Raw genomic sequence first — 14,986 nt, 5'->3', positions numbered from 1 at the left:
GCTGTTTTAACAACCACAACTAATGTAGTCTCAACATTCTATTTTTCAGGCCCTTTGAAAATTTGAGCAAGTGGATGGAAGTGATCTGCAATTGATTTTTTTATACTGGAAGTAGTTAATATGTTACAAAAATAAATGGTTAGCCATTTACTTTCACTATCCATCAGGTAAAATAAAAACCAGGGATTCTGGAACAAGAACAGAGTTCAAGGAATCAACGACTCAGACTCCCATTCTTTCCTGGTCCTCTCTACACCATGAGGGGACATCAACTGCCTAATCCAGTCTTGATTCTGCTTTTCTTGCTCCTTCCCAGAGATGCTTTGGCTACCTCCAAACCGTAAGCAACATTTCCAGAAAATTCTAATGCCCTTCTCTTTCCCATTCTGTTATATGTTTCTTGATGTCTGTCTTTTTGTATATTCCCTAATTCTCTATGAAATTATCTGCTGTTGAAAAGCATTGAAAATGATTACCACAGGTGGTAAAAGATATACTCCAGTTCTAGAAAACTCAGAGACACAAGGTAATAATATTTGTGAAATATTTGTGAAACGTTCACCTACCAAGATGATGGAATTCTACAATATTCACCAAATAAAAATATATAATTCCTACCAAAAAAAAAAAAGATAAATTCTTTACTGGCTAATGAAAAAGGCTGCAGTGTCTTGTCTTGGCCATTGCAAAGTGACATAGTATCTGTGTCTCCTCCAAGCCATGGTTTCCCAAGATGGATGAGATCTAAAGACAAGCCAGGATTTGTGTGTCAAGTCACTCAATCCTTCACCAAATCTTTAAAGGCTAGCATTAGATTTTGAGAATATACAGATCAACAAAATGTGGGCTGTGACCTCAGTACCTCATAGTATAAAAGAAAAAGAAAGAGAGAGAGATGGTGTACAGAGAATGAAATAAAATGCAAAAACAGAACCAAGATTCTGTGGGAATTGTTGTTGTTCAGTCACTAAATTGTGTCCAACTCTGCGACCCCATGGACTGTAGCCTGCCAATGTCCTCTGTCCAAGGGGATTTCCAGGAAAGAATACTGGAGGGGGTTGCATTTCCTCCTCCAGGGGATCTTCCTGGATCAGGGATCGAACCCTCATCTCCTGAGTCACTAGGGAAGCCCTCTGTGGGAATACTGACAAATAATACCTACTCCTCATGGGAACTGATATAAAGGAAGGGGCATCACCAAAGTCTACATAAGGAAGCTGTTTTTGAGATGAGTCTTATGAAGCAAATAGAAGTTTTCCAGCTAGACCAGGACACTTCAGATAGATCGACAAGCATAAGCCACCAGAGCATCACAGAGTACAGTATGTTTGGGCTTTTCTAAATGATGGATAAATAGCAACAGAGGAATGAGGAATGAGGAATCCCAGAGGAATTGTTTTCTGGGTATATGTGGTAATACATCTGATGCTTAGCCTAGTTTGTCTTCTATCGGCAGATAGTGGAAGAAAGAAAAGAGCTAAGGTTGCTTCTGAAACAGTATTGAAAACAGATTCAGTTCCTCTCCATGAATTGTTATCTCTTTAACGTTTCCTGGAACAAAGTGATTTGTGATACCATCAATACGAAACCCAAGACCACACACACACACACAGATTCTCTTATTGGTTTCAATGATGATTAATTGATTAATAATATTGTTTGTTAATAAATTAAAAGTGTTTTGAGAGGACTGTTGAAATATTACTGAGAATTAAAGTGGTAAGATATTAATGTGTACAACACACATATATGTTGTGAAAGGATTTTCCCCATTGAGCTAACTAATCTATCACATAGATTAATCTAATGATTTATCTAGCACATCTGTCTTTCAGCTATCTATTTGTGAGGGAGAGGTAAGAACATATAATTTCTGATCTCTGAGCAAATTTCAGTTATATAATACAGTGTTATCAGCCATAGTCACCATGTTAGATATTATATCTTCAGCTTTTATCACCTCATAAATAAAAGTTTATGCCCTTTTACCAACCTATTCCTATTTCCCTCTACCTCCCAGCCACTGGAAAGTACTTTTCTACTCTATGTTTCTAAGTTTGACTTTTTTTAAAAAAAGATTCCACATGTAAGTGATACCAGGCATAATTGTCTTTCTCTGGTTTATTTCACCTAGCATTGTGCCCTCAGGGCCATCTATGTTGTCACAAAGGGCAGGATGTCCTTCTTTTTTTAAGGTTGAATAACGTGTGTGTGTGTGTGTGTGTGTGTGTGTGATCACATTTTCTTGGCTCACTGAAAATTTCTAATTTAAAAAATTACCTCTATCCAAAATATATAACAACTCATGGAGTGCTTATCCATAGCTTACGAATAGGTTTGCTAATGTTGTAAGGGTGACTATTTCCACAACACCAGAGAAATGTATGGGTGTTTAACTTGGTAGGGGTTTCTGAGTTTCTACGGTCTCTGGATTGGCCTTTGAAGAATATACTCCTTGCCACTCCTGCTGAAACCTAACTCGGTTCTGTGACTGATGAAGATAGCAAAGATTATCTAGAAGACAACCACAACAACCTCTCCATGGCTGACCCAGACCCCTCTTCTCCACAGGCAGTACGTGGTGCTGATCCCCTCACAGCTGTATGCTGGTGTTCCTGAGAAGGTCTGCGTCCTGCTGAATCACCTCAATGAGACCGTGGCACTGACAGTAACTCTGGAATATCAGATGCAGCGCAGGATTCTCTTCACAAACCTGGAGGCGAAAAACTCCTTCTATTGCCGCTCCTTCATGGTCAGCATTCCTCCTTGGGGGAAGGGAGATTATTACCGAGAGAGCACATTAGCTGATGCCTTGGGTTCTGACCCCCAACAACTAAAAAAAACCTCAGCTTGGTGCTCTGTGATGACCTTGATGGGTGGGATAGGGATGGGAGGGAGGCTCAAGAGGAAGGGGATATGTATATTCATATAGTTGATTAACTTGGTTGTCCAGCAGAAGCTAGCCCAACATCATCAAGCAATTATACACCAATAAAAAATAAAATACAAAATAGAAAAATGAAGAAAACTGAGGAGTACAGAATGAATTCCAAATAAGTCTAAAGATAAAAGTTCTACTGAATATACTTTCATAATATTTACAAACAGAACTGGTGCAATATACAAAAGATAATAATGGTTATAGGAAGGATTTTATTTGCTCTTAAAGCAAACTTTGAAGGTAAATAATGTTCATGCCTTTATAGATATAAACACATAGACTCATAAAGTTTAGTGACTTATCTAAGATTTCCCAGGTGGTTGATGGTTAATGCACTGTCCTTGTAAACTGTTCTAACTTAAAGTATTAAATAGTTAATCATACCAGCTTACTACCAATGATAATACACAGTGCTGCTTTTGACTGTTAGAAAATAAATTTTAAAAATTATTTTAATACTACCATATTACTGTCAAAATGAGAACTTGTTATTGCCTTCATTGTCATGACTGGTTGAAGAATTATTTCATTTTTATTGCAATGACTTTTCTCCTTTAATCAAATCAATAAATTGCCGCTTTCATGTTACACAATCATATTACTCTATAAAGCAGGGGACATTCCATCTGACCCTGAAAAAATGAAAATGAAAGTATCTGTTTCTCAGTCATGTCCACCTGACTCTTTGTGACCCAGTGGTCTGTAGCCCACCAGGCCCCTCTGTCCATGGAATTCTCCAGGCAGGAATCTTGAAGTGGGTAGCCATTCCCTTCTCCAGGGGATCTTCCTGACCCAGGGATTGAACCTGGGTCTCCTGCATTGCAGGTGGATTCTTTACCATCTGAACCACCAAGGAAGCCTAGCCCTTATTAATTCCCATGGAACTAACCAGAGAAATGAGAAAGTCACAAAGGCTGAGACATTCAGAAGTGGATCTGGACAGATTCTTCAGCTCATCTGTTTTACAGATTCCGGAGTCAGCTTCCTCAGCATTCATAACTGTGCAGGTGCAAGGGCCAACCCAGAACTTCATAAAGAAGAAGCCAATATACATTAGAAAAGAAGAAAGCCTAGTCTTTGTCCAGACAGACAAACCCATCTACAAGCCAGGACAAACAGGTATAAGGAACCAAACAAGCAAAGGCAATCTGAAGGGTTGGAGGTGTGGTTCTCTGTTACATTTTGGAAATCCTGGCACATTGTTATTGGTGTTATCATCCTGAATTTCCACTGGTGGCTTTCATGAGAAAAATCTCTGTGTTTCAGTGAAATTCCGCATTGTCTCTATGGATGTCAACTTTCACCCTTTGAATGAAACGGTGAGTCTCATAACAATGGCTATTTTGTTGTTGTTCAGTTGCCAAGTTGTGTCTGACTCTTTGCAGCCCCATGAACTGCAGTACACAGTCTTCCCTGTCCTGCACTAACTCCCAGAGTTTGCTCAAGTCCATGTCCCAATATTGAGTAAGTGATGCTATCTAACCATATCCTACTCTGTCTCCCTCTCTCCTTTGCCTTCCATCTTTCCCAGCAGTAAGACTGGCAGAAAAAAAAGGCCAAAATGTAAAATCTGTTCTTTGGAGAACCTGAGACCAATATTAGATACTTAAATCTACCACAGAAAGTTCTCCAAAGCATATGACTACTGGAGGATAAGGGAGATGAGTTCATCAACTACATTCTTAAAGTTAATTAAACATTCAGTTGAAATTATCTCCTTAAAGACTCAATTATTCTAAATGGGCAAAAGAAAATAAGTGCATTTGATATCTCTCTTAAGAGAAATGGAGAATTTCTCACAGATAAAAGTTAACTGCAAAATAAAACTCATTATTTAGACCTTTTTACATAAGTCTAGGTTGCATTATTTCATAAAAGGAAATCATGATTTTTGTTTGTTTGTTTTTTTAAGAATGGTTTTTTCCTTCTCTTTAAAAAAATAATTATTTGTTTTTGGCCATGCTGGGTCTTTGTTGCTCTCAGACTTTTCTCTAGCTGTGGAGAGCAGGGGCTACTCTCTAGTCGCAGTGCACAGGCTTCTCATCGCGGTGGCTTCTCTTGTTGCAGAGCACAGGCTCTAAGGTGCCTGGGCTCAGCAGTTATGGTTCCCAGGCTCTAGAGCACAGACTCAATAGTTGGTGCACACAGGTTTAGTTGCCTCACAGAATGTGGGATCTTCCCAAATCAGGAATCGAAACTGTCACCTGCATTGGCAGGTGGATTCTTTAACACTGAGCCACCAGGGAAGCCCCCATGACTTCTTCAGAGACTATGTCCCAGACCAAACATACGAAGTGTTATGACTCAAACAGGGCCACATGTCCTCATCCAGACAAGAACTGAATAGGCAGGCTCACTTCCTGCTGGTCCAAATACTGTTTTAATGCTGGTGCCACAGTTTTGTCTTTCTATACTCTATCTCACACTCATGCTATTTGTTTTCTTTTCAGTTCCCGGTGGTTTATATTGAGGTAGGTAATATCTTGTGTCTCTCACTTGGAATGAGGACTCACTGTGAGTTATATTAACTCCTCTTTCCACTTTCTCCTTCCCCACTGGCACTTCTCCAGAACTAAATAAACACTGTTTTCCCTGTCTGTCATAAATCCTGGGGAGAGTGGATAAGATGTCAATGAAGGAACAAAATACCCTGAGATGATGCAATGTAGTGGCTCTTGCAATATTTCTGACTGAGATGGGTATGCATAATCACAAAAAGAGCTACTATCACCTGTCATATCTCAGCTGGGCAAGTTTCCCTTTTCTCAGTCTAGAATTCCTAGAAACCTTTGATAATACCTCTGGTGCCAATTTACCAACCAGCTAATTAGCCTACTTCATTCTCCCTGAAAATCTGTCCTTCTACTCAAAACTATATATTTCAATTGCTGCAATATATATCTGATGCTTTTACCTATAGAACCCCAAAAGGAACCGGATTTTCCAATGGCTCAGTCTCAAATTGCAAGGGGGACTCAGTCAGCTCTCTTTCCCACTCTCAGTGGAGCCCACACTGGGTTCCTACAAGGTGGTACTGCAGAAGGAGCCTGGGAAAAAAATAAAGCACTCTTTTGAAGTGAATGAATACGGTAAGAATTCCACACATGTCAAAGACATTTATGACATTAAAGAATGTAAGATTGGATCATTTTTTCATGTAGGTGACAAGCAAAAATCTGGCATATAACAATTGAAAAGTAGCAAGTATTTTTATCTAAATATTTGCCAAACGTTTCATGCAACTATCTCATTTAATCTTTACAACAGCCCTCTGAGGCAGATACTATACCATCTCTATTGTACAAATGAGTATATTGATACTACAGAAGTTAAAAATTTACCAAAATCACGGAGCCAAGAAGCAAAAGAGATTTTAATATTTCCAACCAACCCTATTCAAACATAAATTGTTAACCAATATATTGTGTTATCTACATGCATCTCTTGATCTGTATCTTACAACAGGACATATTTTCTGGGATTATATCCCTGCTGTCTGTAACCTACATGTAATCTATGCTAATAATAGTACTCAGACATTGAAACCATCTTATTAGTTATCAGTTATGTGGAATTTCTAATGTAAGTTAAATACATCATGCTGTGGATAAGGAGTTGTTGTTGTTCTATTGCTAAGTCATGACCAACTCTTTGCAACCCCACGGACTGAAGCAGGTCAGGTTTCCCTGTCCTTCACTATCTCCTGGAGCTCACTCAAACTCATGTCCATTGAGTCAGTCATGCCATCCAACTATCTCATCCTGTGCCCCCTCTTATCCTCCTGTCCTCAGTCTTTCCCAGCATCACAGACTTTTCCAATGAGTCAGTTTTTCACATCAGCTGAACAAAACATTGCAGTTTCAGCTTCAGCATCAGTCCTTCCAATGAATATTCAGGGTTGATTTTTTTTAGGATTGACTGATTAGATCTCCTTGCTGTCTAAAGGACTCTCAAGAGTCTTCTTCAACACCACAGTCGAAAGCATCAATGCTTCGGTGCTCAGCCTTTTTTATGGTCCAACTCTCAAATCCATACTTGGCTACTGGAAAAATCATAGCTTCAATTATATAGACCTTTGTCAGCAAAGTGATGTCTCTGCTTTTTAATACACTGTGTAGGTTTGTCATAGCTTTTCTTCCAAGGAGCAAGCGGCTTTTAATTTCACGGCTACAGTCACCATCTGAAGTGATTTGAGAGCCCAAGAATATAAAATCTGCCACTATTTCCACTTTTCTCCATCTATTTGCCATGAATAGGAGACTTATCACAAAAACAGGATTCTCCATTCTCACCAGAACTGCCATGAGAATTATAGAATAGGGATTAATTATAAGAACAACTAACGTTATATACAACTGTGTGGGAGAGGCTGGAAAAGTCTGAGTCCAGCAGCAGGAGTTGGTGGATCAGAGGAAATTACTAGCCAGGCTTCCTGAAGCCAGGGTGAGGATGTACAGATCAGAACTTACAAGGGCACATTCAGATTCCAGAGTGGACCACTGAAGGAAACTGGTAGAAGAATCAATGGGAGAATGTTAGCTCTCCCTCCTCCCACTTTGGTATTTCTATAACCAGGTGTCTGGTGGTGGGCCTAGGGTCTCTATGAGTCAGCAGGGTTAGAAGTTGGGAAGAAGAGCTAGAACAGACAGGGAAAAAAATAAGGACAACCTGTAAGTTTCTGGCCCCTCTGCACCTGTGACCATGTCTAATCATGGTGACCTTCAGAGACTAATGGAGCTGTTTCCCTCCCACCTTTGAAATCTTGGACAAATTCTGAGGAGAGTCTAGGAACTATAATACCAGCCTAAGTTACCATGGTGCTAACTGCCCGTGGGTATGAATGACATTTCTTTTTGCCGATAGTGACCTGCCGCTCCTTATTGTAATTGAAATCACTTCAAGTGACTCTTTGTTACAAAATTCTGTAATAGAATCATTACTAGTACTCTTGCAAGACTTTCTGCCTACTCTCACATTTGTGTGTTTTTTTTTCCCTTTTGTTGACAACAGTTTTGCCCAAATTTGAGGTCCAAGTGAAAATGCCCAAGAAGATTAGTTTCCTAGAGGATGAATTTGAGGTTTCTGTCTGCAGCTTGTGAGTTACATTTTTTCATCTCATTTCTATTTTTCTACCCTGTTTGTATTGCACATAACAATTGCTGACCTTCCAAATATTTTAATTAAAGAAGTAATGAGTCTCTCCAACTTGTCTGCGCTTAGACCAAGGAGCAGGGGTGATAGCATGCAACATGTTTACTATTGTTAGTAAAATTATTAACTGAGCATTTAAAATGTGCCAGGCAATGTTTAAAGTGCCTTGCACTTATTTGTGTTTTTGTTCTTACACTAACCTTGTGAGATAAGGATAATAATTCTCATTTTACAAATGAGGAAACTGTAACATATAAAGAATAAACTAACTTGTTCAAGTTCCTACAAACAATAAATGGCAGATTGGAATTTAAATCCAACAGTCTGGCTCCGGACCCTGAACCTTTCTCCATAATTCTATATTGCCTTGGCAAGTAACAAAAAAAAATACATATAGCTGCATGAAGCATTTCTATATCCCAGACGCTGGGCTAAAGTGAACCCAAACCATCTAATTCTGGAGCCCATGCTCATAGCTTCCATGTTATTCAATGTCTTATTATCTCCAATTTTATATTGTCCCCAATTTTTTAAATTCTGGGAAGCTAGAAAGAAGTTAAGCAGACCCTCTATCTTAAATGCTGGATACATTAATATAGAATTAAAAATGCATGTCATTTAACTTTTTTGCAAAGTAGAAATAGAGATTCAGACATAGAGAACAAATGGCAGGGACACCAAAAGGGGAAAGGGGTGTAGGATGAATTGGGAAACTGGGATTGCCATGTATACACTACTGATACTATGCATAAAATAGATAATTAATGAGAACATACGGTATAGTGCAGGGAACTCTACTCACTGCTCTGTGGTAACCTAAATGGTAAGGAAATCCAAAAAAAAAAGGGGGATATGTGTTTCTGTATAGCTGACTCACTTTGTTATACAGCAGAAACTAACACAATATTGTAAAACAACTATATTCTGGTTTAATAAAATGAAATTTTAAAAAAGAAATAAACAAAAATGCATGCTATTTATTTCTTCCCTGATTGCCTTTGGGCAATAAAGTCCCCTCCAGTTACATCAAGGAGGTTGGATTTACTGCTTGCTTTTAAAAACAACATGAAAAACATGTGTTTTCCTCCTTCTCACCAGCTCTGATGCTTTGCATTTTTTCATTAGGGAGAAAGTCTTTTGCTTCAGATTTAAAGATAAGATTCAACAAAGTGACTAAATTTAGTAAATAATTTATTACTTTATCAGCACTTATAGAAATTTGAGGGGGAGGAGACACTAAAAAGAGGAAGCTTGGGGTTTCTGAGACCAAACTTTACCTACTTCACAGTTTGGACAGGGTCTCCAACCTAAGCATGCAACAGAAACTATGGAGGTGCTTAGTTCAAATGTAGATTCCTTGGCCCCACCTCGAAATCTAAGGAAGGATTCAGTACTGTAAATCTCACTGCATGTCTCAGGGAATGTCCATGGAGGTGGTCCAAAAAGCTAGACTGAGTTCACGCCTTAGTCTGTTCAGGCCATCGTAACAAAGTACCACAGATTGAGGAACTTATTAACAACAGAAATGTATTGTTCACAGTTCTGTTGTTGTTCTGTCACTCTGTGTCTGATTCTTTGTGTCCCAATGGACTGCAGCATGCCAGGCTTCCCTGTCCTTCACAATCTCCCAGAGCTTGCTCAAACTCATGTCCATTGAGTCAGTGATGCCATCCAACCACCTCATCCTCTGTCATCCCCTCTCCTCCTGTTTACAGTCCCAGAGGCTGAGAAACCCAAGATCAAGGTGCCTGCCTGGTCACATTCTGGTGAAGGTCCTCTTTCTGGTTCAGAGCATCTTCTTATGTCCTCACATGGAAAGAGGGACAAGAGATCTCTCTGGAGCCTCTTTTATGAAGGCACTCACCCATTGAGAACTTTGCCCTCCTCCCAAAGCCATCACCTCCTAAACTATCATCCTTTGGCATTTAGAATTTCAACATGAGCAGGGTGACATAAATATTCAGGCCATATATCACATCCTTCCATCAGATTTGGCAGAATCCAACTATCATGATACAGTTCATTTATAATATTTTTGTTCTGTAATTAGTGCTTTCCCATTTAATTCCTCACTTATCCTCTTAAAACATATATAAGTTAGGGAGGACTTAGAAATACACTCTTGGGACTTCCTTGATGGTCCAGTGACTAAAAATTTGCCTTCCAAGGCAGGGGGTGCAGAGTCAATCCCTGGTTAGGGAGATAAGATCCCTCATGTTTTGCTGCCAAAAAACAAACATAAAACAGAAGCAATATTGTAACAAATTCAGGAAAGATTTTTTTTTTTTTTAGGTCCACAACAACAAAAAAAATCTTAAAAAATAAAACCAGCAAACAAACAAAAGAAATACACTCTCTATGTTTCCCTAATTTTTTTTCCCTAAAATGACTTTGGAGGTGTTGACAAAGCTAGAATTATAACTTAGATAATATGACAGCAGAGAAAGAAGGAAATAGGCAGTTTTATAGTCAAACCTCAACTGAGAGGAAGGCAAGATCTGAGAAAAACCACATTGTTACTTTTCCATTTGGAGGTTTTTCAAAAAACAATTCAGTACTCATAAATATTTTCTTTTAGAGGTGTAGATAAGACAGTTTCAGAATAAGTACTTCTAAAGTGCTAATGCTATGAAAGGAAATGCAGTTGCTGTAGATGAGTAAGATGAATGGATCAAATCATGTGTAGGAAATGTGAGTTATTTATGTTAAATATGTTTTTGTATGGCCACTTTATTGTTACAGATACACATATGGAAAGCCTGTCCAAGGCCTAGTGACGATTAATGTGTGCAGAAAATATATACAGTACAGTTCTCTCTGCCATGGAAAACATCCACAAAGCATCTGTGAAGAATTCAGTCAACAGGTATATGGAAACCATTCTCCCCAGGACACTAACACCAGATCTTGCTTTCTTGTGACTGATAATACAATAAAGAGCACAATACAATGCAACATAGTACAATGTGACGTGAGAGTAGTGTTAGAATTAGTCACCTATGAAAACTGTGGAATAAGGGAAATATTTTAAGATTGCCTGGCAATAATCAGAACCCACTTGAAGACAGGCCTCATGGATTTACAATAGTATTTATTTGGCCAGTTTTGCAATTTCCTTTTGACAGCAATCAAAATGCCAGGTGTCTGGGCCTAAAAGGATGTGGAAGTCTCCAAAGCTGGCTTTAATCAAACAGAAAACAGAAGGAAAATATGGCAAATGTTAAGAATTGGGCCAGTGGGAGAATCAAGTGACACTATGGAATCTGTCCTGCATGTGGGAGTCTATGAGATCAGCATCAGGTTGAAGAGGGGGGGGACCAAGAGAAAAGATGGACGGGAGTCCTCGATTACATCAGAGAAGATGTAAGGGAAACAGCAGCAGGACATGTTGTATTAAGAAATGAAATGTATGATTTACTGATTTCGGAGGAAGAGTACACAAACGGTCAAGGTGAGGCAGTGTGAGCAGACATCATCAGGTGTGGAAAAACAAGCTATCCAAGCTGCAGAATGAAAGGCTAAGGTGGTGAACATGGTGATGAAGGTTAAGATGAATACTGATAAGCAAGATAAACATGAGAGAAATCCAGCTGTCAAAATCTTTATCGAATCAGGGAAACTAAGATTCATTTTCATTTTCAAATGAGTCATGACATCTGTATATAAGTAAATTAAATGAATTAAACTTGTGCAATAAGTATTTCTAGGCAAGAATACTGGAATGCGTCACCATTCCCTTCTCCAGGGAATCTTCTGGACCCAGGGATCAAACCTTGGTCTCCTGCATTGCAGGCAAGACTATTTACCATCTGAGCCACCAGGGAAGCCCAAACTGTGACTAAATTATACTATGCAATAAATATTTTCTTTTTTTTTTTTTTTTAATTTTTATTATTATTATTTTTTTTTCCAGTGGGTTTTGTCATACATTGATATGAATCAGCCATGGATTTACATGTATTCCCAATCCCGATCCCCCCTCCCACCTCCCTCTCCACCCGATTCCTCTGGGTCTTCCCAGTGCACCAGGCCGGAGCACTTGTCTCGTGCATCCCACCTGGGCTGGTGATCTGTTTCACCATAGATAGTATACATGCTGTTCTTTTGAAATATCCCACCCTCACATTCTCCCACAAAGTTCAAAAGTCTGTTCTGTATTTCTGTGTCTCTTTTTCTGTTCTGCATATAGGGTTATCGTTATCACCTTTCTAAATTCCATATACATGTGTCAGTATGCTGTAATGTTCTTTATCTTTCTGGCTTACTTCACTCTGTATAATGGGCTCCAGCTTCATCCATCTCATTAGGACTGGTTCAAATGAATTCTTTTTAATGGCTGAGTAATATTCCATGGTGTATATGTACCACAGCTTCCTTATCCATTCATCTGCTGATGGGCATCTAGGTTGCTTCCATGTCCTGGCTATTATAAACAGTGCTGCGATGAACATTGCGGTGCACGTGTCTCTTTCAGATCTGGTTTCCTCAGTGTGTATGCCCAGAAGTGGGATTGCTGGGTCATATGGCAGTTCTATGTCCAGTTTTTTAAGAAATCTCCACACTGTTTTCCATAGTGGCTGTACTAGTTTGCATTCCCACCAACAGTGTAAGAGGGTTCCCTTTTCTCCACACCCTCTCCAGCATTTATTGCTTGTAGACTTTTGGATAGCAGCCATCCTGACTGGCGTGTAATGGTACCTCATTGTGGTTTTGATTTGCATTTCTCTAATAATGAGTGATGTTGAGCATCTTTTCATGTGTTTGTTAGCCATCTGTATGTCTTCTTTGGAGAAATGTCTGTTTAGTTCTTTGGCCCATTTTTTGATTGGGTCATTTATTTTTCTGGAGCTGAGCTGCAGGAGTTGCTTGTATATTTTTGAAATTAATCCTTTGTCTGTTTCTTCATTTGCTATTATTTTCTCCCAATCTGAGGGCTGTCTTTTCACCTTACTTATAGTTTCCTTTGCAGTGCAAAAGCTTTTAAGTTTCATTAGGTCCCATTTGTTTAGTTTTGCTTTTATTTCCAATATTCTGGGAGGTGGGTCATAGAGGATCTTGCTTTGATTTATGTCGGAGAGTGTTTTGCCTATGTTCTCCTCTAGGAGTTTTATAGTATAATAAATATTTTCATGCAAAGAAGTACAAAAATGAAAACAAATCTTTATTATAATATGGAATCCAACGTTTAGTTTAGAAATCTAATTTCTATAATGATTCATCTAGTCAATAAATGGAGAAGGCAATGGCAACCCACTCCAGTACTCTTGCCTAGAAATTCCCAAGGAGGGAGGAGCCTGGTAGGCTGCAGTCCATTGGGTCGCTAAGAGTCAGACACGACTGAGCAACTTCACTTTCACTTTTCACTTTCATGCATTGGAGAAGGAAATGGTGACCCACTCCAGTGTCCTTGCCTGGAGAATCCCAGGGACGGGGGAGCCTGGTGGGCTGCCGTCTATGGGGTCGCACAGAGTCGAACATGACTGAAGCGACTTAGCAGCAGCAGCAGTCAATAAATATATGTGCTTTCATTAATATCCTAGATATCAAGAAAACACAGTTAACAGTCCCTAGTCAATATTTGGGCTTCCCGGATGACTCAGCAGTAAAGAATCTGCCTGCAATGCAGGACATGTGGGTTTGATCCTGGGTGGGGAAGATCCCCTGGAGAAGGAAATGGCAACCCGGTATTCTTGCCTGGAGAATCCCATGGACAGAGAAGACTGGTGGTCTACAGTCTATGGGGTGACAAAAGAGTCAGACACAACTGAGCCACTGAATAACTACAGTCAATATTTAGGTGGAGATCATTACAGAGGCTTCTTAGAACATGTTATGTCTGAGTTGAGTTTAGAAGAGCTGTAACTGTTGGCCACAATGAGAGAGAAAGCAAGAAAAGATATTTAAGGAACAACGTACACAAAGAGATAAAATTACAAAATACCATGGCATGTTGGGAAACACTGAGCTACATTGCATTAGTCGTGTCCAACTCTTTCAACGCTATGGACTACAGCCCACCAGGCTCCTCTGTCCAAGGGCTTTCCCAGGCAAGAATATCAGAGTGGGTTACCATGACCTCCTCCAGGAGATCCTACCAACCCAGGAATCGAACCTGCATTTCCTGTGTCTCCTGCATTGGCAGGCAGGTTCTTTACCACTAGCGCCACCTAGGAAGGAAAGTTTAATATGACAGAAATGGGATAGACTTTCAGAAGCGAGGGGAGAAAGCTAAGGTTGGCAATGATTGATGCAATGATTAATGAACAAATTTTGTATCGCCTGGGGGAAAAGATAAGCACCCAAAAGGTGAACAAAACATTTGTAAAATTTTCTTCTGTGGCCAGCACAAAATCGTCATTGGTTGATAACTGACTTTTTAAAATCACAAATCAGAGGACCCAGGACTTCTCTTCCTTTCTTTTCAGGCAGACAATGAAGGTTGTTTCACACAACTAGTAAATGCTAAATCATTTCAGCTGAGACAAAAAGGATATGAGAATACATTACAAGTGGAAGCCAAGGTCAGAGAGGAGGGAACAGGTTTGTATTATTATTAAATGTATATTAATTTATTTATATATTTATCAAACATTTATCAAACATTCAATCCATGTAAAATACTTTCTAGTTTCTGGGGACTGTGTTAGTGATATGGTCTCTGCCCTCAAGGAATTAGGAATCTAGAAAGAAATTATACATATAAATGTCTATGTATATATGTATCTATGTATTATATATAACCATAATAAAATTTGGAGGCTTCCCAGGTAACACTAGTGATAAAGAAACCGCCTGCCAATGCAGGCGATGCAGCTTTGATCCCTGGGTGGGGAAGATCCCCTGGAGGAGGGCATGACAACCCACTCCAGCACTCTTGCCTGGAGAATCCCATCG

At 39.3% G+C, this 14,986-nt stretch overlaps 1 protein-coding gene across 1 annotated transcript in view; it reads left to right on the top strand.

Annotated features, from left to right (window-relative positions):
• Positions 1-257: 257 nt before the first annotated feature.
• LOC133043260 (pregnancy zone protein-like) overlaps positions 258-14,986 on the top strand; it is a 53,443-nt gene continuing 38,714 nt past the window's right edge. The window contains exons 1-9 of the mRNA XM_061124090.1: positions 258-340; positions 2,572-2,752; positions 3,910-4,060; positions 4,208-4,260; positions 5,392-5,412; positions 5,862-6,030; positions 7,952-8,036; positions 10,835-10,958; positions 14,518-14,632. Of these exons, the coding sequence (XP_060980073.1) occupies positions 258-340; positions 2,572-2,752; positions 3,910-4,060; positions 4,208-4,260; positions 5,392-5,412; positions 5,862-6,030; positions 7,952-8,036; positions 10,835-10,958; positions 14,518-14,632 (982 nt within the window). The remainder of the gene's footprint in view (positions 341-2,571; positions 2,753-3,909; positions 4,061-4,207; positions 4,261-5,391; positions 5,413-5,861; positions 6,031-7,951; positions 8,037-10,834; positions 10,959-14,517; positions 14,633-14,986) is intronic.

Source organism: Dama dama, chromosome 22, assembly GCF_033118175.1.
Source record: "Dama dama isolate Ldn47 chromosome 22, ASM3311817v1, whole genome shotgun sequence".
In the NCBI taxonomy this organism is placed as follows: domain Eukaryota; kingdom Metazoa; phylum Chordata; class Mammalia; order Artiodactyla; family Cervidae; genus Dama; species Dama dama.
This window is presented reverse-complemented; position numbering and strand designations above follow the sequence as displayed.